At 35.2% G+C, this 22,434-nt stretch overlaps 4 protein-coding genes and 1 long non-coding RNA gene across 9 annotated transcripts; 1 reads left to right on the top strand and 4 right to left on the bottom strand.

The window, feature by feature from the left end:
* Nucleotides 1-8,491: 8,491 nt before the first annotated feature.
* On the bottom strand, nt 8,492-9,519 carry LOC138182393 (uncharacterized). The gene is made up of 4 exons (XR_011173775.1): nt 9,303-9,519; nt 9,078-9,121; nt 8,833-8,882; nt 8,492-8,632 (listed from the first exon to the last, which is right to left on the bottom strand). It is a non-coding gene; the product is annotated as an uncharacterized LOC138182393 (long non-coding RNA).
* Nucleotides 9,520-10,324: 805 nt separating this feature from the next.
* RpL28 (ribosomal protein L28) lies at nt 10,325-11,326 on the bottom strand. 2 transcript variants are annotated; one of them, XM_069118186.1, is made up of 4 exons: nt 11,223-11,326; nt 10,874-10,970; nt 10,529-10,771; nt 10,325-10,447 (listed from the first exon to the last, which is right to left on the bottom strand). In XM_069118186.1, exons 2-4 carry the CDS (start codon nt 10,958-10,960, stop codon nt 10,361-10,363), a joined length of 417 nt encoding a protein of 138 aa, XP_068974287.1. In that variant the 5' UTR covers nt 10,961-10,970; nt 11,223-11,326; the 3' UTR covers nt 10,325-10,360. The 2 variants fall into 2 exon arrangements, with proteins under 2 accessions (XP_068974287.1, XP_068974278.1); XM_069118177.1 differs by having other exon boundaries at nt 11,155-11,301.
* A 100-nt stretch (nt 11,327-11,426) lies between these two features.
* Samtor (S-adenosylmethionine sensor upstream of TORC1) lies at nt 11,427-12,695 on the bottom strand. Its single transcript, XM_069118126.1, has 2 exons — nt 12,557-12,695; nt 11,427-12,463 (listed from the first exon to the last, which is right to left on the bottom strand). Exons 1-2 carry the CDS (start codon nt 12,686-12,688, stop codon nt 11,537-11,539), a joined length of 1,059 nt encoding a protein of 352 aa, XP_068974227.1. The 5' UTR covers nt 12,689-12,695; the 3' UTR covers nt 11,427-11,536.
* A 101-nt stretch (nt 12,696-12,796) lies between these two features.
* Ubc7 (ubiquitin conjugating enzyme 7) lies at nt 12,797-13,959 on the top strand. The gene is made up of 4 exons (XM_069118163.1): nt 12,797-12,937; nt 13,063-13,144; nt 13,309-13,427; nt 13,514-13,959. Exons 1-4 carry the CDS (start codon nt 12,883-12,885, stop codon nt 13,771-13,773), a joined length of 516 nt encoding a protein of 171 aa, XP_068974264.1. The 5' UTR covers nt 12,797-12,882; the 3' UTR covers nt 13,774-13,959.
* A 2-nt stretch (nt 13,960-13,961) lies between these two features.
* Nucleotides 13,962-22,155, bottom strand: LOC138182348 (uncharacterized). 4 transcript variants are annotated; one of them, XM_069118096.1, is made up of 7 exons: nt 21,861-22,155; nt 21,117-21,213; nt 20,806-20,996; nt 18,894-20,699; nt 18,631-18,799; nt 18,144-18,539; nt 13,962-16,084 (listed from the first exon to the last, which is right to left on the bottom strand). In XM_069118096.1, the coding sequence occupies exons 3-6, from the start codon at nt 20,920-20,922 to the stop codon at nt 18,145-18,147; spliced, it is 2,487 nt and encodes an 828-aa protein (XP_068974197.1). In that variant the 5' UTR covers nt 20,923-20,996; nt 21,117-21,213; nt 21,861-22,155; the 3' UTR covers nt 13,962-16,084; nt 18,144. The 4 variants fall into 4 exon arrangements, with proteins under 4 accessions (XP_068974197.1, XP_068974189.1, XP_068974205.1 ...); XM_069118088.1 differs by having other exon boundaries at nt 14,852-18,539; XM_069118104.1 differs by lacking the exon at nt 21,861-22,155 and adding an exon at nt 21,656-21,838 and having other exon boundaries at nt 14,852-18,539.
* Nucleotides 22,156-22,434: the final 279 nt, after the last annotated feature.

The raw sequence follows: 22,434 nt of genomic DNA, 5'->3' as shown, positions 1-22,434 counted from the left end.
GCTGTGTAATTTTACTACCAAATATCGTAAGCTGCGGTGCGTGCCTGCAGTTTCGATAACGATATCATTATCGAAGGAAATACGTTCGTCCACCTGTCTCGTCCTGTCTATGTTCTTGTAATTACGTGTAACGGTTTGTTCACGGTGAATTCGCTATAGAACTCATAGGTACAGATATCAGAATCAGATATTAGAAAAGATTCGAAGCGCGTCGATCAACGAGGCGAAGTAACGAAGTAAGGTAAAAGAATTTCGATATTGTACGTGAGAATTGACGAAGCGAGTTCACACTCGCGAATCGTATACGAGGAATCGGCACGATGATTCGTCGTTTACGTTATTTCTAAGAATCGCGAATGGCTATTTGTCGATGCGATTCGTTCGCTTCGACGATAGGAAGTTGCGCCAAAGTAATCCGATCGAGGCCTGGCCTTTACGCGCAAAGAAAACGCATTTGTTCGTTCGTTTGCGTGAAAATGTTTGATCTCGAAGCAATTAATTCGGCAAGATCGTTATAACGCTTGCTAGGGCGGTTACAAAGGGCGCTGAGTGCCGTTAACAAGATACATTTTCTAATATTCCAGCGACCTAATTAAATTAAGTAGTTGTTGCAAATTCGTTTTGCTCTGTGGTAGCATAACTGAGATCGATACGCTCGCCTGTATTTCGAATATATAAGGAAATAAAAGGTTTGCGCTGTGTAAATCGTGTTACAGCCGAGTCGAAGAGTAATTTCATTTCTATTAAAACCGAGTAAAACGCAAAACACGGTTAACGTGGTCGAAAAACTGCTGCGTTAAGCGAGTCCTGGCGTCCTTGGCGTTTAATTCGTTTCTGCGACAAATACTTTGGAAAATTATCTCGCTTGTTGCCGCCAGTTATCGATCGCGCGTAAGGCTCGTAGTCGATTCATTCGATTACGTTCTTACTTAATAAATATCGTTAGAAATATTCCAAGGCACTCTACATCTACTTCTGCCTCTACGGTTTACATATTCGGACGCTTGCTTTTCTATTTCGTACTTTCTCGAGTCAAAGATTCGCAATGTTCGCAAACTAAACGTCGCGTATTCGCGTAGAACGAACAGCGTTCAACGTTCAACGTTCGTCCAAAGGTCAGAAAACTGCCGACGTAAAAAAGTCAATTTCTGTTCGGCTGACGCAGAAACGTGGAACAAACATGAGATGCAAAAAGCGTTCAACATTTGTCATCTTGCCGCGTTTGTTTTTATATTTCGCTTACACACGCGCGATTACGTTATTAAAATCCTTCGAATACGCCGCTTCGAATTTGTACGTGGAATATTCCATAGAAAATCGCGACGGTCCTGCCGCACGTTCGGACCTCGTTCGCTTTCAATTTATTAGAACTTGGTTCGCGAGGATGCCTGTCCGGACGGTTTCCATCGGAAATCCGACTGTTCGATCGTCTGTAAACGCAAAAATGTCTCGGTGATAAGATTTTTGCCGATCGATCGCGTTCATTTCGCGTCTGCAATTACGCGATTGCCCTTTAATTACGCCGTCACCGCGTAAATAATTTACGGACAACGGACGTTATCGATGAACGCGAAATCGGGTAATTGACGCTGCCAATCGTCCTCTACTAATCTATGCTAATCGCTATTAATCACCGCTGCGCAACTTTCCGCATGGACACTGTGTTCGAAGATTCAAAGAACGTAATTTCGATCGTAATCGTTCTTCGTAGGCGATTCGATTTCCCAATATACGTACGAGAGTTCGAATTTAAATTGTTCTAAATTATTCAACATTTTGTATAGTTTATCGCCCCAATAAACGCTTCTCGATCAAATTGTCCAATCGGCGAGAGAAGAAAAGATGAGCACTCGCGATGGAAGAAGGTAGTTGGAGTATTTAAACGATGCCGCTCCTTTTCCACCCTGTAACCTTATTTACACGAACTATTTTCCAGAATTTATGGACGCGCGTGCACCGGCAACCGCTGTTCCAGGCAGCCGCTGTTCCAGGCAGCCGCTGTTCCAGGCAGCCGAGACATCGGACGACGCCGCCTACCCCGCGAGATTTCATCGAAATTACTCCGGCAAACTTTTAATCTCTTCGCAACGAACACATCGTGTCAAAGCAGCGGAGATAAAGGAATTTAAATTACTACTGTAACGGATTTACGATCGCGTTACGTTTCAGATATTCTCGTCAAAATTAGGAAAGTTGGTCGCGCAGCTTCGTTGACCGATCAACGTCCAAAGATCTGCAACGGCCAGCAAATTTTATCGAATTTTATCTCGGTAAAAATGACAAGACGAGAAGAAAGAAAAGATTTTTTTCCTCGTGCGTCTCGTCCCTCGAATGCTGTCGTATTAAATCACTGGCGACTGCAACTTATAGACGAGAAATCTACCGAAAGTCCCAAACGAGAATCCGGTAGAATCGTAGCCGGTAATATTCTTTTTCCGGCCTTGACGTTACATCTTACGCCGTGGCTATAAGAATTTCGTTCCCAACGAGATTCTTATAAATTCTTACGCGTAAATTCGAAATCGAGAATCTCGACGTCGTAGGTCTCCGCCGCGAAATTAAAGTAAGAACTCCATTTGAAACTTGGAATCCTCGCAAGGCTAGCTTTATACTTTGAGTCTTAAACTTGGAAAGTTCTTTTTTCTTTTTCTCTTTTTTTTTCTCTTTTCTTTTTTTTTTTTTTTTTGTTTTTTTCTTTTACAGGGAACATGGAATAAGCTTGAACGAATCAAAGAACTACGAAGTAAAATAAGCGTATTTCATTCTCCTAGATATTTCTATGGAAAACATTTCTATGGAAAACCAGCGTAGCGACTTGTACCGCTATTTTGCTCGTCTCGTTCGATACTGTTCCGGCGTTTACGTCTACTGTTTGTCCACTCGTTCTCTGCCACGCATATCTTAGCCTCGAGACGTTCTTTCAAAACTACCGGACGTACCTATTCGAAGCAGAACTAATCTTGTAACAAGAACTCGACTCGCTACGCGTCTCTCGAAATAAAACGTTTGGTTGAAAAATTCGCGTTATCTTCGGTGAAGGAACGGAGGGTCCGAGAAACAGAGGGAACGTTCGAGCGTTCTCTAGTTTCTCAAGAGCGATATCGTAAAACTGAGAAACCGTTGAGACTCCGTGGTCGATGTGAAATTCGGCGAACCACCGAAAACAAGGTTATCGACGTTCTCGGGTTCGTCCCTTTAGCCGCAACCCACACGCGAGATAGCGTCCAGTCGGTTTTTCCGAATCGGACGCACTTGGAACTGCGGCGAGCGAACGTTCGGGACGTTCGAGACCGCTCGAACTTGAAATGCAGGACCGGGAAACTTTCGAATTTGTAATTTCAACTTATCGTTCGATTCGGTTCTCGAGTGTCTGCGAACTCTCAATAAGAAACTCTTTGGCGAACGCTCGAAACGAAGTTCGCCTTACTTAAAAAAGCAAAGGTAGCGAAAAAGAAACGCGATACGAGCGTTCGTACGCGGAAGGAAAATCGGAGGAAATTGGAAAAGGAAGGAAAAGGAAGGAAAAGGAACGACACCGAGCCAGCTATCTTGCTCGAAACGATTAAACGGCCCGTAACGGCCGGCAACGGTACCGGAACCGTTTCATTGTCCACGATCAGATCCGGTGGATACGGCATAAGGGAATTGCTCTCTAGTTACATATGCGCGACGCATCCGAAGTTTGGCCGAGCGCTGTCATTATCGCCACGATTATGCATATTCAGATAAGCAATCAACACCATTGAGGTACCGGGCAAGGGTCATAGAGTGGAACAGAGATTCGGTGGAGCGCGTCGGTGTGAGTCGGGTGTACGAGCGCGCGCACCATCGCGCTCTTCGACACGACCATCTAGAAAACTTTGCTTCCCTTTAGCGCCAGATTAGTGGCCATAATTTGCAAATAAATCGACAGTGGTGGACGTCGCGATCCAGCCAACACGGACGATAGACCGCTTTCTAATAAAAATAGAACGAAGAAAACTGGCGAAATAATATCGATACGGATTTGCGCGTGACGTATAAGCTAGGGATAAACGTCTCGTCCGATGTTTACGGCGAACGTTCGATTTTAGTTTATTTTTCGCCGGTACATCGAACGTCAACGTCGTTCGATGTAGCGTTTAGCGAAGTAACGGCGCCCTTTTTCTCGCGCACGTTCCCTAATGCAGTGTCGATATTTTTATCAATCTCCATCGATATTTTCATGTGATATTTTCAGTATTCCACTTGGTGATATCGAACGCTTTATACGTACAGGCCCAGTCCCAGTCGATACGCATCCCGTAGCGCCTTTCGAAATCACAAGGTCGACCATGTATATGAAATTTTCTATTTCTCAACAGTCTGTCTACGTATCTATTCTTCTCTCTCGATCGTATTTTCGGTTACCTGTAGGCAAAATCGTTTCCGTTATTATTTACATCGCTGTAAACTCTAAACTATCTATTCGTAGTAAAGTTGAGAGCGCGCTGCAGCAAAGTAGGCACACGGATTTATTATTGTAATATTTAGTCGGTTGATAAAGCCAACCGCTGGTTCTGGCCTAATACGCACACTGCGCCAATAATAATAGCGTAATAGCGCGATTAGAGAGATTAGTCAAATGCTCGATTAATTATAAACGATCGATCGGCGTTTGCCCCGTGAACGTCGTTGTATTTCTATCAAATTACGGATAATAATACTGGCCAATCGGTCCATAAATCTGTGAGCGTTCGCTCGTCGTAAACGTTTCTGGGAATCACCGCAACATTCGATAGCTAGTAAATCATATTTTTTTTACTCTTACCCTCTGTTAACGTGCCAGCGATATAGTAAACGATCTCGCTTTTCGATCGATCTAGATTTTTCCCGCTAGAAAAATAACGCATAAATTCGAAGAAAATACGTCATCGAATAAAACGCAATCACGCGATATTTTAATAACTTGTTTGCATTAATAAGCAGCGTTTTCTCTCGTGCATAAATATTGGCCCAATAAAAATCAGGTGACTGTAAACGCATAATTCGCAGAATCTCGATACACCGTATAACGAGATAATCGATCACGTTCGAAATTCGTTTAGGAGTTTTACGGCGATCGTTGTTTTTCATCCTAATAATCGCGGTAAGCTTTCGAACTAGCCAATTGGTAGATTTACATGGATTTCTAGTGGCGCTTTTTCTCGCTATCCGCAGTCCCAAGTTTAAATAAAATCCTCGTATTCGACGTTTTAACATAGCGAATTTCCGAAGCTCGTTTCCGAGCGAACCCGGTCCAACGGTGCATCGAATATCAAGGCTGTAAGTTGAAAACGTTTAAAGTTCGAAGCGGGTATTTTGAAATCGCAAAGAATTAAGGATGCGTTTAAGCGTGCGAGAACGATAAACAGCCAGAAATCGAGCCACGTAGCTGGAAAACTTTCTAATGGCCTAACGAACTTGCACACCTCCGGCCGTGGATCGTTTGATATTTGCAGAAAGTTTTCGGTCTCGCGGCATCGGGACACCGCACGGTACGAGCATCTAGCATAATACTACTTACAGGAGAACTCTTATCTTTAACTTACTTGGAATTCCTTGGTAAATTGCATTCCGCGAAACGTATAACGTATAACGTATAACGTATAACGTATAACGCATAACGCGAGCCTAGAACCTTGGAACCTTGGAACCTTGGAACCTCGCAGGTAAGGAAAATATGTATAATTTCCCCTAAGCGTCCAGCTGCTGTCGATTATCTAAAGATTATCTCCTTCGAATTCGTAACGATGAGCATTAAACGTGCCAATTCAAAGGTTTTTCAGTCTCCGCTTACCGCAATTACCTTTGTCTTAGACGCGTTGATACAAGATACTAAAATAAACGATCAAAGGGGAAGAAAATCGATGAGAATAAGGCGAATAGCGTTCGTAACTCGAGGCAACTTCTTTTTAGGATATTTCGCGTGGCTCGTAACGGTATTACCGCGGTGTGGCCGCGCGGACGTACGTACACGATCGACGATTTTTGTCCGCTCGCGTCATAGGCCACCGCTCGAGAAGCGCAACGTCCAAGAGAGGAAGACGAGTGGCCATAGCGAGAGAACCCTGAGACCGTGGAATATATAATGTTTTAATTTCGCGGAAAATCTGATGATGTAATTTCAGGAGTAGGGCGACGCCCAGCAATTGTTTCAACCGGCTTTCACTCTTGCATTATTCATGATTCTTTTCTTTTTTCCTCGTCTACCAGAACACCGCCTAACCTCTCCATCCTTCTCTCCCTTTTTCCCCATTCCTTCTTCCTTCCTCCGATTCTTGTCCCCTTCCCAATTCTCCCTCTCAGTTTTTGTCACCACTCCACCTACTTACATCTTCGTCCGTCCTCCTCTCTCGTCCCTTCTTCCCTTCTTCCCTTCTTCTCCTCCCCTCGCGCTTCTTTTCTTTTTTTTCTCTCTCTTTTTCCATCGCTATGTCTCTCCGTCGTTCTCTCTCCCTGGCTCTTTTCGTCATCTCGCCGTTCCATCCTCTTTTCGCACGCCGACCTGCCATCCGTCCGTCCTCGTCCTTCTCACAGTCCGGATACACTCTTTGGCTATAGGGTAGAAGGTTGGAAGTGCTCGTGGCAGGCAGGCAGCAGTGTCTGCCCCACCGTGAAACCTTCTGTCATTGCAGCCTTATTTTCTTTCTTTTGCGGCCGAGAGCAGCTTCAAGGCACGGGAGAAAAGACGGTTAAGAAAATCGATCGAGGCTCACGCGCGCTCCTCGCCGGAAAAACGATAGAGTTCGTTCCTCGAATTATGAAAAGTGGTGTCTCGTTAAACTCTCCTCAGGGGCGAAAGGGAAAAAAAACGCGAGACGCTTCTCTTCCAACTTTTCAGCCTTGCCACTACGTGATCCCATAGCTGAATCTGCCTATTACGGGATTCAAGGATAATAGAAATGGTCCTGGTACGCCTAACGCGCGGAAAATAGAGTTCCATTGATCCGACGCTCGAACGTTCCTGTATAAAGACCTTCGAAAGTTTAAAAGATGGCACTACTCGGTGTCATCGATACTTTGTTACCAGTTTCAAACGTCGCTCTTGAAATCCTTACGTCGAATATTAAATTCCTTCGCGGGCTACGACACATTCCCTCGAAACCTGTTAACGAAAGCAGAGTTCCCTTATCGAACATGATTAAAGGAATCGCGAACGAATCCGATTAACGACGAGAACGTAGCAGCGATTCTTTTTAATAAAACACGAACGCTAGTACGCGAGTACAAAACTCGGGAAACTATTTTCTTTGCGAAAGCTTTCGAACAAAGAGCCACCGTTTCGCTCGTGACCAACATTAATAAAATGCTAATACCACCATGTGATATTAAGCCGATATCGAATAAGTATTAAACATGCAGCCACCGCCGGTTGACGAAATTGAAATTCTTCGCGCAAATATCCCAGCCTTTTGTGAAAATTATACGACTGTTGGGAAAGAAGTTCATCGCATCGATACTTGCCATCGGAACTTTTTTATTTTCGATCCAACGGTAACGAAACGCTTTATATTTTGCGAATATGGGAAAAAAGAACTCTGAAACTTCTAGTTATTATTTAAGCTGAATTGCCTCCGAGTCGGTTACCGAAATTAGTTATCACTGTCTATACTTGTATGAAATATGATTGCCAACAAGCACCAGCTTCGATCGATCTTTCTTAATCGAAATCAGACAGATCTTTTGCGTAGTCGGTATCGGTATCATTTTTCAAAAGCTACCTATTCCTTGGGAAACGATACTAAAATAAGAACTACCGTTACGTTTCAGTCGTCCGCTAATTAAATCAGCATTTAATCTGTTTAAATTAAATGTAGTAACTTACCTCGAACCTTCCATAAATCTGATCAAACGGTTCAAGACAAATCAATTGTTAGCTTTACTTCGAAATTTAATATTGCTCAGTTCCATATCGTACCTCATATTTAGCATATCGGGTAAAATTTAAATACAATTTTTATGTAATTTATCTACTTCGATTCTTTATGGAATTTCAAATGTGTCCAGTAATAAAAGACGCAAGAATTTTATAATAAAAATAAGAGACAAAAATGAACTATCAATGACCTCGTGCATTATAATCTTGTTAACCTCGTCGGTACGAGAGTCGACTGCCGCCGAATATATAAAATCGGCAATCGTAAAAACCGTGCATACACACTGTCGTCTTTAATCGACTGTTTATGTCCTCCTGCTTCGCCTTTCTGCACACTTCGTTATAACTGTCTTTCCACTAATCTGCAATTTCCCAATTTAAATAGTTATTGGATTTCGCTTAATTTAGATAAATGTCACGATTGGCGTCAAACGACACTGCGCGGCAGACGACCGTCGTACCGAAGAAATTGATGGCCGTCGTATCGTATCGCGATCTCTCTAAATGTATAATTCTAAAGAAGAAACCATATCGCTTTCAACAAATTGCTGCGACAAAGCTGGTACTACTACGTGCAACGATTCTAAAAGAGGAAAAAGTAAAAAGAAAGCCGCATTTATCATCTATGTTTTTATTAGCATATGTAAAATAAACATATATCGAATTGCTATATCGTACTATTATATTATTATGCTATTCTTTTTCGTATTCTCAGTTCAGTCCAAAAGTATCCGTCGTCCTCCTACGATCATTAACCTGCACAAAATATAAAAAATACATATATTTCTACTGTTTCTTTTATATAAGTACAATAATTAAGTCAAATACGCTATGTTCAGAAGTAGCAAATTCAAAATCATGGCTCTCATAGATCTTGGTGATCGAATCATCACGACGACATAGACATGTAACGCGAAAATCGTTTAATTTTGAACTTCGATAAGTAAATTCCTTACCTCTCTTGCGAAGCGTTAACTTTTAAGCATCATCCTTAGATCCCAATCGTCTATACAAAAAAAAAAATACAAAACACGAACTATATTAACTGTACTTCTCGTTTTCTATCAATTATTTTTTCGTACGAATTAATCAGTTAGCAAATACTGTGACTAATCATGGCATTCATAGATCTTGGTGGTTGAGGGTCTCATCATTTGTAGTTTAATAATAAATAATTTAATTAATAAAACATTATACTTACATTTTACTATAACTGTCTTCCGCAAGCGTTGTTAGTCTATGAACCTGAAATGATTTATATTTAATAATAACAATGTTCTTATCTTTGTAAAATAATATTGTCATTTATACATTTCAGTTAGCAAATACTGTGACTAATCATGGCATTCATAGATCTTGGTGGTTGAGAATCTCATCATTTGTAGTTTAATAATAAATAATCTAATTAATAAAACATTATACTTACATTTTACTATAACTGTCTTCCGCAAGCGTTGTTAGTCTATGAACCTGAAATGATTTATATTTAATAATAATAATGTTCTTATCTTTGTAAAATAATATTGTCATTTATACATTTCAGTTAGCAAATACTGTGACTAATCATGGCATTCATAGATCTTGGTGGTTGAGGATCTCATCATTTGTAGTTTAATAATAAATAATCTAATTAATAAAACATTATACTTACATTTTACTATAACTGTCTTCCGCAAGCGTTGTTAGTCTACGGACCTGAAATGATTTATATTTAACAATAACAATATTCTTATCTTTGTAAAGTGACATTGTCATTTACACATTTCAGTTAGCAAATACTATAACTAATCACGGCACTCATAGATCTTGGTGGTTAAAAAGTTTCATCATAACGTTACCTCACAGAGAAAGCTAATTAATATAATATTCAAAAATTGTACTCACTCGGTTTGGACGCTGTGGAACAACCAAGTACATTTTCATTTAAACCTAGAAATATTGTTAATATTAATGATATTGCTCTATTCAAGCTTACACATAAATAATATCCACGACATATATTACAGATAGCAAATACAAAATTTAACCATGTCAATCATCGATCTCGCTGGTTAAGAGAATCATCGTGTACGAGATATACAAGTCGTCAAAGCCGGAAAAAACGATGCAACTCACCTAAGTAAAAATGCCTTCCTAATATCCTAGCAATATACTAATTCTGTAATTGAAATAAATAATATCAACTTAAACATATTTTCCAAACCGAATATCGGATTAGATAACTCACCTTTCACAATGTATTTACGCTTATTTATGTGCAATCTTTTTAATAGGAATTTTTAAATAAATATATTGGATATAACTGTAAAGAAGAAATACTACAATTAAAGTTAAAGAATCTATGTTTCTCCCGATAAATGGCAATTATCGTAGGCAACTAAGTTAGTTACATCTTGGTGCATTAATAAGTTAATAAATCTTCTTCACAGTATATGTCATGTCTGTAAATTTACATTAAAATGTATATTTATTAATGTACACAAATTAATCAGCCTTTTTGGTTGTACGGGTCTTCTTAGCAGGTAAAGGCTTCTGAGAACGTAACACGGCACTAGCGCGACGCAAGGCAGCCTGAAAATATTACAACATGTATTAAAACTTTTTTTAAATAGGTTATAAATATATTTCACTTCTTATTCCAAATTAATTTACCTTTGTAAGATCTACACGATACTTGTTCTTTGTAAGCAATCGCTTCAACTTATATAGAGAACGACGAGCTCCAGCTTTCATTGTACACCTAACCGTAGCTTTTGCAGGCTTGTTCATAGCTTTAGCTTTTTTATACACTACAGTAAATCCTTTTTTATCAGCCGTATCAACAACACCTACGCTTTTCCTATGAATCAAACCAGAATAACGGTAGCTACTCAAATTGTTCAAATTATTTGGTTCCTGAAAGTTTATATCACACGTCAAATTATAAATTCTCATGAAAGTCATCAGCTGCGAAAAGAAAATCGTTCAATCATACAACAATGTATATGCAATACAAACCGTAGAAAATGGTTTATTAATGTTACGTTTCTTCAAAAGGAATGCATTATTATTGCGAATAATCATCCAATTTAAGTGGGACGACATTTTGAACGATCTGAAAGAATTATATATATTAAAATTTTGCATTAATCTTACCTATGTACATGCATAAATATGAAAATTGGCATCTGCATGATAACCTATACAGTGATCAAAGAAAATAAAGTATTTTCTATTCAATTTATTAAAAATTTGTTAAATTCTTTGGTTTCTTTTAACGAAATACTTGATCGATCTACCTTATTAGACGTTACAGCTAATAAAAAATACGATATCCAAATATCATAAACGGTAAAAGTAATCTCACCACGTGTGCACCTAACGAACAGAAGTTAGAAAAGAACATTCAAAATGGCGTGTAAAATGAATAAGATGAATTCTAGGAAATTATGTGAAAGTATGTCCCTATACGTAACCAGATATAACGTAAAAAAAAGTTACCATAAAATATTTCCGTCGCTAGAATTAACATGGCACAATCTAAAAAAATAAAAATAAGATTCATCAAAACTAGTTAAAAATGTCAATATTTATTTTTTGCCGCAATTCTTTATCAGAGTTTTATCTATGTTTACAATTTTTAAAAATAAAAATTAACCGTTAATCTTGCTTGTGTTACATTTACTCAAAAGGTAATTCATTGAACATAGTCATTACTTCATTCGTATCGTACTCTTGCTTATCTCGTTCTTTAATTTTGTTAGACACATCTCGGAAATCTTGCGGAATATAAATTGAAGTATCATTTAAAAATAAAGGATCATCCTGCGGCAGTACTTGCAAATTCGCCCACCTTGATGCAACATGTTTAAACACACATTTTCTGAATATTATGCAATGTATATGTTGCAATTTTTCGTATTTTATTCTCATAAATCCTAATTTACTCAGGACGTATCTCCATGATTTTATGATCTTGGCATTTGCATTAACATGTTTTGAATCAGGGCTTATGATAAAAAGTATACCACCTGGTTGCAATAAATCATAGGCTTTTTTACAACATAAATATCTTTGTTTTGGGCAGGGTAAATATTCCAAAAATAAAGAAAATACAACTACCTGAAAATAGTTTTCAGGCAATTGCGAAATTTCTTCTTTATCGTTTGAATATAATGTTTCTTGCCCGATTTGAACATTTAAAAAGTCACAACAAAAAACTTTATCTGGTATACCGCTTAGATCTATTGCAGTTACTTCAAATATATCTAGAGCTTCAAATGGATTATAACAACTGCCTACATCCAATAATAATATCTTTTGAACTGACTTCTGAAGATCATTATCGAAGTTTTCCAATATTTGATTTTTCTTACATTTAATATTAACATTACAATTTATGGCAACTTCAGTTTTTAACAAATTTGTGTCTATTTTCAGTTTAATATCTTCTTCTCTCAAATCATATTTCTGTCTTCCTTCGTTTAAAAAATATTCTTCACATTGATATTTGATCCATTCTATTCTCGAATACGTTGAACTCTTGGTGTTTAAGTTATTTTCCATCCAGTGGATAGTTGCCAATTTTTCCATACAAGAAGCATATTTCTAAAACACATACATAAGGTTATCTTACAATATCTTACGCGCGAATACTACTATTATTTTATCTTAATATTTATAAAAAAAAATTAATCAAACCTGCAAAATGTCTTTACGACATATGTGTCGTTTCCATGCAATCTCAGGACCGTAATCCTGAGCTTCTTGTCGTAACGTGGCATGTGTATTTTTAATAATATCTGCTAAATATTTATGTTCTTCTGTCGCCATTTAAAACTTTACATTGTCATTGTTCCAGTTTAAGAACAATATAAAATATAAGATATAAAACGATTAATTGTTTCTTTAATTTCGTATAAATGCATCAATGATTCTCTCTCCCTCTCTCTCTTTCTGTTACTTTAACCAGCTTTAACCTAATATTCAATTTTTGACGTTTCATTAAATCGCCGTCATTAACCCCTATGACCAAAACAATGGCGGGTTCTGCACTGAGACGATTGATGGCAGAGTACAAACGTGAGAATCAAATTTAATTTCTTGCAGTTGACACTACACTAAAGAAATCGTATAAAATTTCTCCTTTTGCTGTTCTTTCTATTTGATTTTAAACGATAATGTAACAAGTACCGCGTAACTTGCAGAGTTAACCTTAAATCCACCTGAAGGTATTATCGCTGGCCCAATAAATGAAGAAAATTTTTTCGAATGGGAAGCCTTAATTACGTACGTATTTAAGCAATAAAAATTTGTTTTTTTATTTATAAAAATCTTTTCTTCACCCGCAAAAATTCGTTTTTATGCATAGCGTGTTCATAATAAAATGTCTGCCCCATATTTCCACCTTCTTTTGAATTTTACAAGTTGAACGTCAAAATGCATGTTTACAGTGGACCAGAAGGAACATGCTTCGAAGGTGGTGTTTTTCCAGCAAAACTTATATTTCCTCCAGATTATCCACTAAGTCCGCCAAAGATGCAATTCACTTGTGAAATGTTCCATCCAAATAGTAAGATTCTTTTTACTGAAATATCAAATTACTATGTTGATTTATCATGAATCCCCAAAAATTAACAAGAATTTACCTTTCTTTAGTTTATGTAGATGGTAGAGTATGTATAAGTATATTACATGCACCCGGTGACGATCCTATGGGCTATGAGAGCAGTGCAGAAAGGTGGAGTCCGGTTCAAAGTGTAGAAAAGATATTGTTAAGTGTGGTAAGTATGTTAGCAGAGCCAAATGATGAAAGTGGAGCAAATGTTGATGCAGCTAAAATGTGGAGAGAAGATCGCGCAGAATTTGAAAAAATCGCCCAAAAGCTAGTTAGAAAAACACTTGGTATTCCACCTTAAATTAAGATGTTCAATACTTTATTGGAAACAAAATTGTAATTAAAATATCATACGATTCAGTGTAAAATACATATTATGTTTGAATTAAAATTTTATTGGAATGTGATATGTACTTACAAACATGTTTTACGGTCATGTATAATAGTGGTAAAAGTTCTGAATTAAAAACAAATTAACAACTCAGGATATTAGTCTTAAAAAATGTATTTTATTTTCAACATTGCCGTACAAACATGGGTAATCAAATACATATGCATTTGTTTACACTTAGAGTACCTTCGACTGAATTAGTTAATGAAGTAATGAACAAAATTTTTTCTTGTGCTCATAGATATGGGAAATCTGAGTTGTGCAAATGAATTACAAATTACGTATAATTAAACTATGTAAATAATGAATGTATTACAATTACGAACATAGTGCTAAGTATTCATCAGTAAACAATTCTCTGTTAAATCATTTTATTGTGATATTGAAAAATATTTACAAAAAGAAGCTGAAATAACATTTTGGATGAGTACATTATAGATATTTGTGGAGTGTAACGAAATTTGTACATTCAAAACTTATAGTAAAATTAATGTTACCATTACAAAATTATAGAAACTTAATTGTAGATGAAAAAGGCTTATAAAAGTAGGATATTTTTTTGAATTTAAACTGAAAGTTCTTTTATCATAAAAGTAAACGAAGATTGTCCTTTTTTTTTTTCTTTCTTTTTCTTTCTCCTTTTTTTTTCTTTTTTTTAGTGTAATACATCTGTTAATGTTTCAATAAGTCATGCACACTTCTGTTGTGCATGTTGGAAAGCATACCTCATATTACTTCAAATATTTACAAAATTGAAAGATTTGTGATAGGTTTCTGATTATCATGCATCCTTCACTCTAATAGCCATCGAACTTGGTGATAAATTATATTAGACTAGAATAAATAAATTGAAGAATATAAAATCATAATTTAAGAAAGAATAATTATTAAAATAACAACAAAGAACTTACATAGTTTTAGCGCTCCCTTCTATTGAAAATATGTTTGGATTATATCTTTGAAAAAGATAAAAAAATAAATACAAATATTTGGAAGTAAATTGATATTTATTAGTAAACAATACTGAACTCCAACTTAAGACGCAATGTTTATGACTAGCACTTGTCAATTATTTATAATAAACAATGATAAAAAATTGTATATATCGGAATATTATAATCAAAGTACAACATCGCGTGTCTCAGAAATATAACTCGTACAAGTAACCTTTAACTTTTCTACTTTTGTTATGGTACCCTTTGCATACATTTACTTATTTTTATACAATTCTGCAAAACCGAATATACATATACAAATATATGTATATATAGTGGACTAAAATAGCGTTCTAGAACAATACATAAATAACGTGTATTTTAACACAATATCTTAATTGATAAATTAATGTTATACTTTGAATACAATTATAAACTTTGGCATATAAGAAATAAATTATTGTTCTATGCCAAGTGCATTTCCCTTCTTTTTTATAAAAGATTTGTTATAATAATTTTCTAATTAAATATTAAATTGAACCATACATTTTCGTAATCAGATTTAAAGATTTTCTGTTCAAAAGGATACTCCTTCAAGAATATTTTAATACCATGAAAGAACACTTTGTCTTGAAAATGTACGGTCAATTGCAAACTTTAACGTTAACGATAATATCACATTTTGGTATCAAAAATGTAGAATTAAATTTGTTACTTTCTACATATCCTCATTGGAGAGACATTATAAAAATACGAAGCTGTTATTCAATGCCACGCTTACTTATATATAATCACATAAAAGAAATATCTTTTGAACATATATTATATCATCCAATAGCACTTGGCATAGAATTTTCGTATTTTTTTTTTTTTTTTTTTTTTTAATGTTGATGTTAATAGTAGTGAAACATAATCGAATAAAGTATTGATATTTTTCAATAATGCTAATTTCTTCACAAGAATACATATGTGCAACTTATATTAATGTAAAATACATTTGTTATAAAATGGTACTAATTCTGCTCTATATACCTGCCACTGTGGCTGAGGTATCATGGTGCCTTTAACCATTAATTATACGCACATGCTTCACATATGTTTAGATTTATCCTTAGACATAGTCTTGTCAGACAATCTGGTAATAGTAATTATATTGCAAAATCTACCACGTGAATATTGAGTATAAAATTTGTTTATTTAGTACTGCAAAGTTCACGAAAGTGCAACAAAAACTTCTGAGCAATATGTATGTATATGTGGCCCTTGCTATTCCATGATTCATGAAGCTGCACAGGAAAAGCAATTTAAAGATAAAATAAAACAAAGATTCGTTAATAAATTTTTCTAGTAACAGTTAGTACACATTTTGTATAAAAACTTTCTCCTTTCTTGAAAAATCTATCTTTATATCAATGCTTCATAGCGAGCTCTGTATAACATTACACAATACAAAATTTATCAAAGTAATGTCTCTGTTTCTGAAGATGAGTTTATACATCTCTTCAGAGGTAAGGGACAAAAATAAAAATATGTATCATTACAATTTACTAAATCTTATCTGAAGCTCCTTTCTACTTTTCGATTTGGTTAGTCGAAATTGTAAATTGAAAACTTTTCACTTGACTTATATAAATTCTTAGTATTAAGCTACAATCTAAATTCTATATAATAATTGCAAATCAAATATAATTCGAAAATGTAAGTTTCGGGAACTTTATCCGAATTAAAACAAAATCATTTACATAGGTAAAACTACCACTTACCAAAAATTAAATATATAATATAACTAAATTCGATCAAGTGCATTGCACGATGTAATCTTGCTAAGTTTATCTGAGCACAAGAATAAACAGTGACTTCGATTACCTTGATTCAACTGTATAATTTAAGGAATCAGAATTCTATAATTTATAATTTTATATAGCACCAGTCGCTAATCAGTTTTAACAAAGAAGCTCTTACCCTTTCAAGGTAAATATCATTAAACCTTATTTTAAAATTGGCTATAAAGAATGCAAACAAGTGTAATACATTTAAAAGATTGCACATCATATATTAATTATCCTTTATAGACTTAAAGAATCACAAAATATATATATATCTAATGTGCCAGATATTAATAAATTCCTGGCGATTTAATTATTCTATAAAATCAAGTAATGTACACAAAAATATTTACATTATAAAGCAATCTAAAATAACATGTTCCATCCAAAGATTATTCTTGGAAATGATTATGATAATAATTTGCGGAAAAATACGATTGATGCTTGAATGAAAATATTTATACTATATTATGATTCCATTAATTCGTTGAATATTTTGTCTAAGTTAATCAGTCTGTGGCAGCTACTTCTAAACTTAAAACACGATATAACAACATGTTGAACTGATTAATATTGAGAATATTCTACAGTTGACAGATATAACTGATTTTTATATATGCCAGATTATACCTTAATATAATGTGTTAGTCTACAGCATCTTTCCATAATTGCTTGCATGTGCATCATATTTAAAATTATTTATTGACTCTATATTGATCATTCAATAAAGTGGAACGTCAAATGTAGGATGTAGATTAACTATATTCATACTCTTTCTATTTACGTTAAAAAACATATTTTAAACTTTTACAGAAAGTAATGAAATGCATAACTGAATAATCTCTGGCAAAAGCATAATTTATTAACTAAAAACCAATGAATAAAGAACATTATGATTTTAATGTCTATATGAACAGAGTAGTACGAGATATATGGCACGCAAGAAGGAGTTATTCGATCACCGTTTTGCATCATTATACATATATGAATATTATACATTCATTGCATCGTATGAACTTGTAAAGGTATTTTAAAATAAAAAAACAGGAACTTATATTAAAACTGATAACATAGAATTTGTTGAGATTATTGTATAAGTGCTCTGGAAATCATTTTATGATAAAATGAGAAAATCATAAATTCAAGATCTGATATCAATCTACTTGTGCATTTTTAATCGTGTCAATATGAATTCTGATTGAAAATTATCTTCGAAGTAATTTTACCTTTTGTTTTCCAATTCGTTTAGTACTTCTATGCGATTAACTATATTTTTCTATATACGAACTGCGTGGAACGGATTACCCTTCTTTTCAAACAGATATAAAAATTGTATATTTCAAATTTAATTTAACGTATAATATATGTAAAAATAGGTTATTCCCATATTTAATCGTAATATTCTTTAACAAAATCATATGGAACGAAATTGTGTGAAATCTTAAATCTTAAACCATACATACTAAACATTTGGCAAGTATTTCACAAAAATGAAGGACAAAAGATTATATATTTGTACCTCACGATAGGCCTTGTGGTGTGAAACAAATCTTCTCTAATTCACCAGTTGAAGAACTAACAGGAGATTCAGCTCTATCGTCCTGTTCAGCTAACTGTTCACTGTAGTAATGAGGCGTGCTCAGGTAATCAATGAGTCGCCGAGGCAGAGGTAGAGTGGGAATAAGATCCCTGCGTACCATCTTCAAAATAACAAATCTGCATGTATGCTGTAAACTTTGAACCTGTTTAAATCTTGACACTGGGTGAAGAAGTTGCACACGCATTGGACCTAACACTGGCCGTCGATGAAGAAAAAACAAATATCGTCCACTACGTGAATGTTCTACCGCATTCTCGATAAAGTCGACAATTGTATGAGACTTGAATTTTGTGCAACTTCCAAAGCTGAAATTACCTACATATACAATGCGCACATGACATTAAAATTGTATTAAAAAAATGACGGTGTATAGAAAAACTGTATCAATAAAAACATTAAAACTTACCCTGATCGTGCTCAATTCTTACATGTCGCACACAGCTGTTAAGTCTAAATGATAAGGAAAAAATATAATGATCATCGCTACTGTCTCGTACAATGAATGACCCGTCTGGTTCATTCGACAGTATTTTCTCTGCAGCTTCACCAGATATTGGGCCCCAATACCATCCATACTATTATAAATAAAATTTAATAATTATAATATACCTTAATGTCCAACATAATATAATAACTTTAAAAAGGAAATAAAATGTATAAGTTACATACATCCTTTACTTTCTCAATACTAGCAGCAAAATCCATACTGGTATCTTCTGCTGGTTCGTCCTCGACTTTTGGCGCAGGTAGAGGCATTTGTGGTGGTATAGAAGTTGGACTTTCACACTTAGATACCATCGTTGTAAGCGCATCTTCCGCTTGTTCGACACATCCTACATGCCCATTGCTTTTCGGCAATGGCGGTAATGCACGCTTAAAAAAAGGTAGCTTTTGTACAGAGGAATCTACCTCTGAGGTAGTATTATTATTATTAGCATGTTGGTCAGAATCAACACCCTCTTCTTCTTCTACAATTTCACCCTGTACAATGCTATTTCTTTTCTCTACGAAATGGTCCGGAGAACCCAAACGCCTGAATCTAAAGATATTGCAAAGTGTTTGTTTCAAATTTAATGAGAAGTTTCGTTGGCTCTTCTTAATCTTCTCTCTTTCAGAATCGACCTTCTCTTTATGTGGCTCATCTTTTACCTTTTTATGTTTAATGCTAACAAACGAATTTTTTTTATGCTTCTTAACATTACCATTATGATTATTGTTATTATTATTATTATTATTATTATTGTTATTGTGAATCAGTCCATTGCTATTTTTGTTTGAAATCGGAGTATCCATCGCTGAATCTGTATGCGGGTTACTATATCTATTGTTATTATTTACACTAATACCTTTTGGCATTGCAAGGTGTACAGGTGTATGACTTATTGGAGCTTTATTATCGCGTTTAATTTTATTTTCACTAGAATCACTGGAGCTTGAGTATAGTGTTTGCAAATATTGACGCACTTCATGTAAAGTCATGTGAATTGGTTCACCAATATTATGCATGTGACCATTAGATGTTCGAGACGTATGTCGACCAGATGTGCCCGGAACGCTATGACGCTTTCCGTTCCCAGTTTCATTGCAGCATACATCGGATAATAGTCTCTGTGATTTTATGACGTGTGTAATAGCTCGAGGTTTTCCACAATAATGCCTTGCTTGCTGAATATGGGCTTCTAATTCACTCTGTGAACTAGCAGACACATTTCTTCTTCTTTTACGATGATGTCTATGACGTTTGGGCCTTTGCGGCGTTCTAAGATCATGCAAAGGTCTAACTACATCTATTGGTACAGTATAAATGTCAGAATCAAAGGGCACATTGTACATATCACTAATCTCACTGGTCGTTAAAACATCATGTGACATAGCAGAGGTGATAAAACTGCTGTCATCCACTTTATGACTCAGTCCTGAGGTATTTATTGAATTATGAGAACTGGACAAACGAGAAGAAGCTAAAGAACATCGTGAATTTGGACGATTCAAAGTGCTATATGGGGTAATTAAAGTGGTAGCTCCCTGACACGATGAAGGTGTTAACAAATCTGTTGCCCAAAGACGTTTTGGATTATATACACTACGAGTTACCACCGGTACATGATTTGTTGCAGGCGCTATTCTTCCTTCTGGCCATGATATTCTACAAGATATTATTAGCGCTTCTTCAATCATTGACTGTACTAAATTTTCGGCATAATCGTCTATTAATTGTGGAACTTTTTGTCTCATTAATCGTGCATAGCTAAGGATCGGTGCAGATGAAGATTCAGAGTTAGGAGGAGAAGGGCTATCTTGAAATTCTGGTGGAGGTTTAATAGCTACATCAACCACTTCAACTTCTAGTTTTCCATCAGCATCAGTCCATCCTGGTCCTTTTTTCAATGTATTAAAATTTTCACCACACATACCATCTGAATAATCAAAAGAATCTTGCGATAAAGATTTACTTTCTATATCGCTTTCTTGCATCTAAAACAAAAGTAAATTATTCACTCAACTTGAAAAGTATTACATACTTTTAATATGTACTTTACGTCTTGTACGAATATGACCATCATACTGCAATAAGCTATACCTCGATTGCAAGATGTGCTCGAACTGAATCGCTAGAAATGGACCCTCCAATTCCACTGCTACCAAGATCACTGAGAGGTCCAGTAGCGCTTAGTGAACATGACGGTGGAGAGTCCATCTCAATACTTTTAGTTTATTTGTTTGTTAAAGGATTTATAGTAGCCAAAATTTTTGGAAGTTCCACATTGTCCCCTATAATATTACGGCAGAATTCAATATTACTATTAATATTTTAAATATTACAGGTTAATTGCATAAATCAGCCTAATTGATGAATTAAATTTGGTTTCTCAGTTAAATTAGAATCCTTACCTGAAAATAGCAATTACAAGCAATACGCGAGTGTCTCGTGATCTTCATGTTTATATAAGTACTTGTACTTTTTATATGGTCCATTATGAATAAGAAACTGAAAGGATATTTAAAACAGATTTATGTTAGAGTAATTTAAATTTACACCTCCACGCAGCAGTTACAAAAATCTTTCTTCCATGATTCAAAAGAAATAATTATATTTATTTAATATACTTGTTTAATGTTATTACATTATTTAAAGAAAAAATCGAAAAATTTGACTTTTGAAAAAATGTATTTTACACGCAAACGCATGTAGCGCGCGCGCGCGCGCGCACGCATACACACTCACGTTTCATAAATTTTTAATATTTAACCTTCGATTATGTAAATCATATAAATTTTTCTCGAGCAAATTGAATAATATGTGTGTACATGAAACAGAAAGAATCCATGGAGAAACATATTTTTGCGAAAAGCATTAGTACTGTCAAAAGATATATGACATAAAAAAACAATATGTCTTGATATCACTTCATAAAGAAATTTAGACCCACGTTAGCGTAGTACAGACTGAAATTGGGATATCCTTTGGTATGATTCATCTTTTAGCTGTCTATTGTGCAAAATATTCGAAATATCTTGATCAAGGTACATGCCGTACAATGAGCACTTTAATATCCCGGCAAGGTTGATGTTTGCATCGTAGATAGTAGTGGACTACGTTTGACGTTTCGAAAGTTAGAAGTGGATTTTACGTACTTATGCTAGGTTACTTGCAACTCGTTCGCATTCACGTAATATTTGTCAACGAAGCAAAGTATCAGAAAAACGTTCATCGTTGTCACATAACGTTCGTTCGACAGACAAATCAATATTTAAAAGACAAATGCAAGTCCTTCACGTTACAGTTTACTCCATGTCGGTTCCGTTCCCACATTCCGTCTGTCATGCCGAGGAAGACTTCTATTCGAGTACTTTCCGGGATCGACGATGCATTTCACAAAAGGAGGAACTGCAGCCACCAATGTGGTTGCACAATTCGAAATGGTTTTATGTACGTAGTTAGTCATACATTTTCAAATGGCCAACATTCACAAATAAAATATAATTTGTTTAATGCAAAACCATACTTATTTATACAATTTGCAAGAATAAGAATATAAAAACCTATTACTTTCTTTTACAATTGTTTTAAAGCAAATTTAAAACAAATTTAAAACGAACATTCTCTCAAACTAATAATTTTGAATAATTTTGGAGACATTCCAACGCGCCGATAAAAATATGTAAAGCATTTAGCATATTCTATTGCTTAAATGTCACGTGTTGATTA

This window comes from Bombus flavifrons, chromosome 1, assembly GCF_040668555.2.
Source record: "Bombus flavifrons isolate JBK064 chromosome 1, iyBomFlav1_principal, whole genome shotgun sequence".
Lineage (NCBI taxonomy): Eukaryota > Metazoa > Arthropoda > Insecta > Hymenoptera > Apidae > Bombus > Bombus flavifrons.
This window is presented reverse-complemented; position numbering and strand designations above follow the sequence as displayed.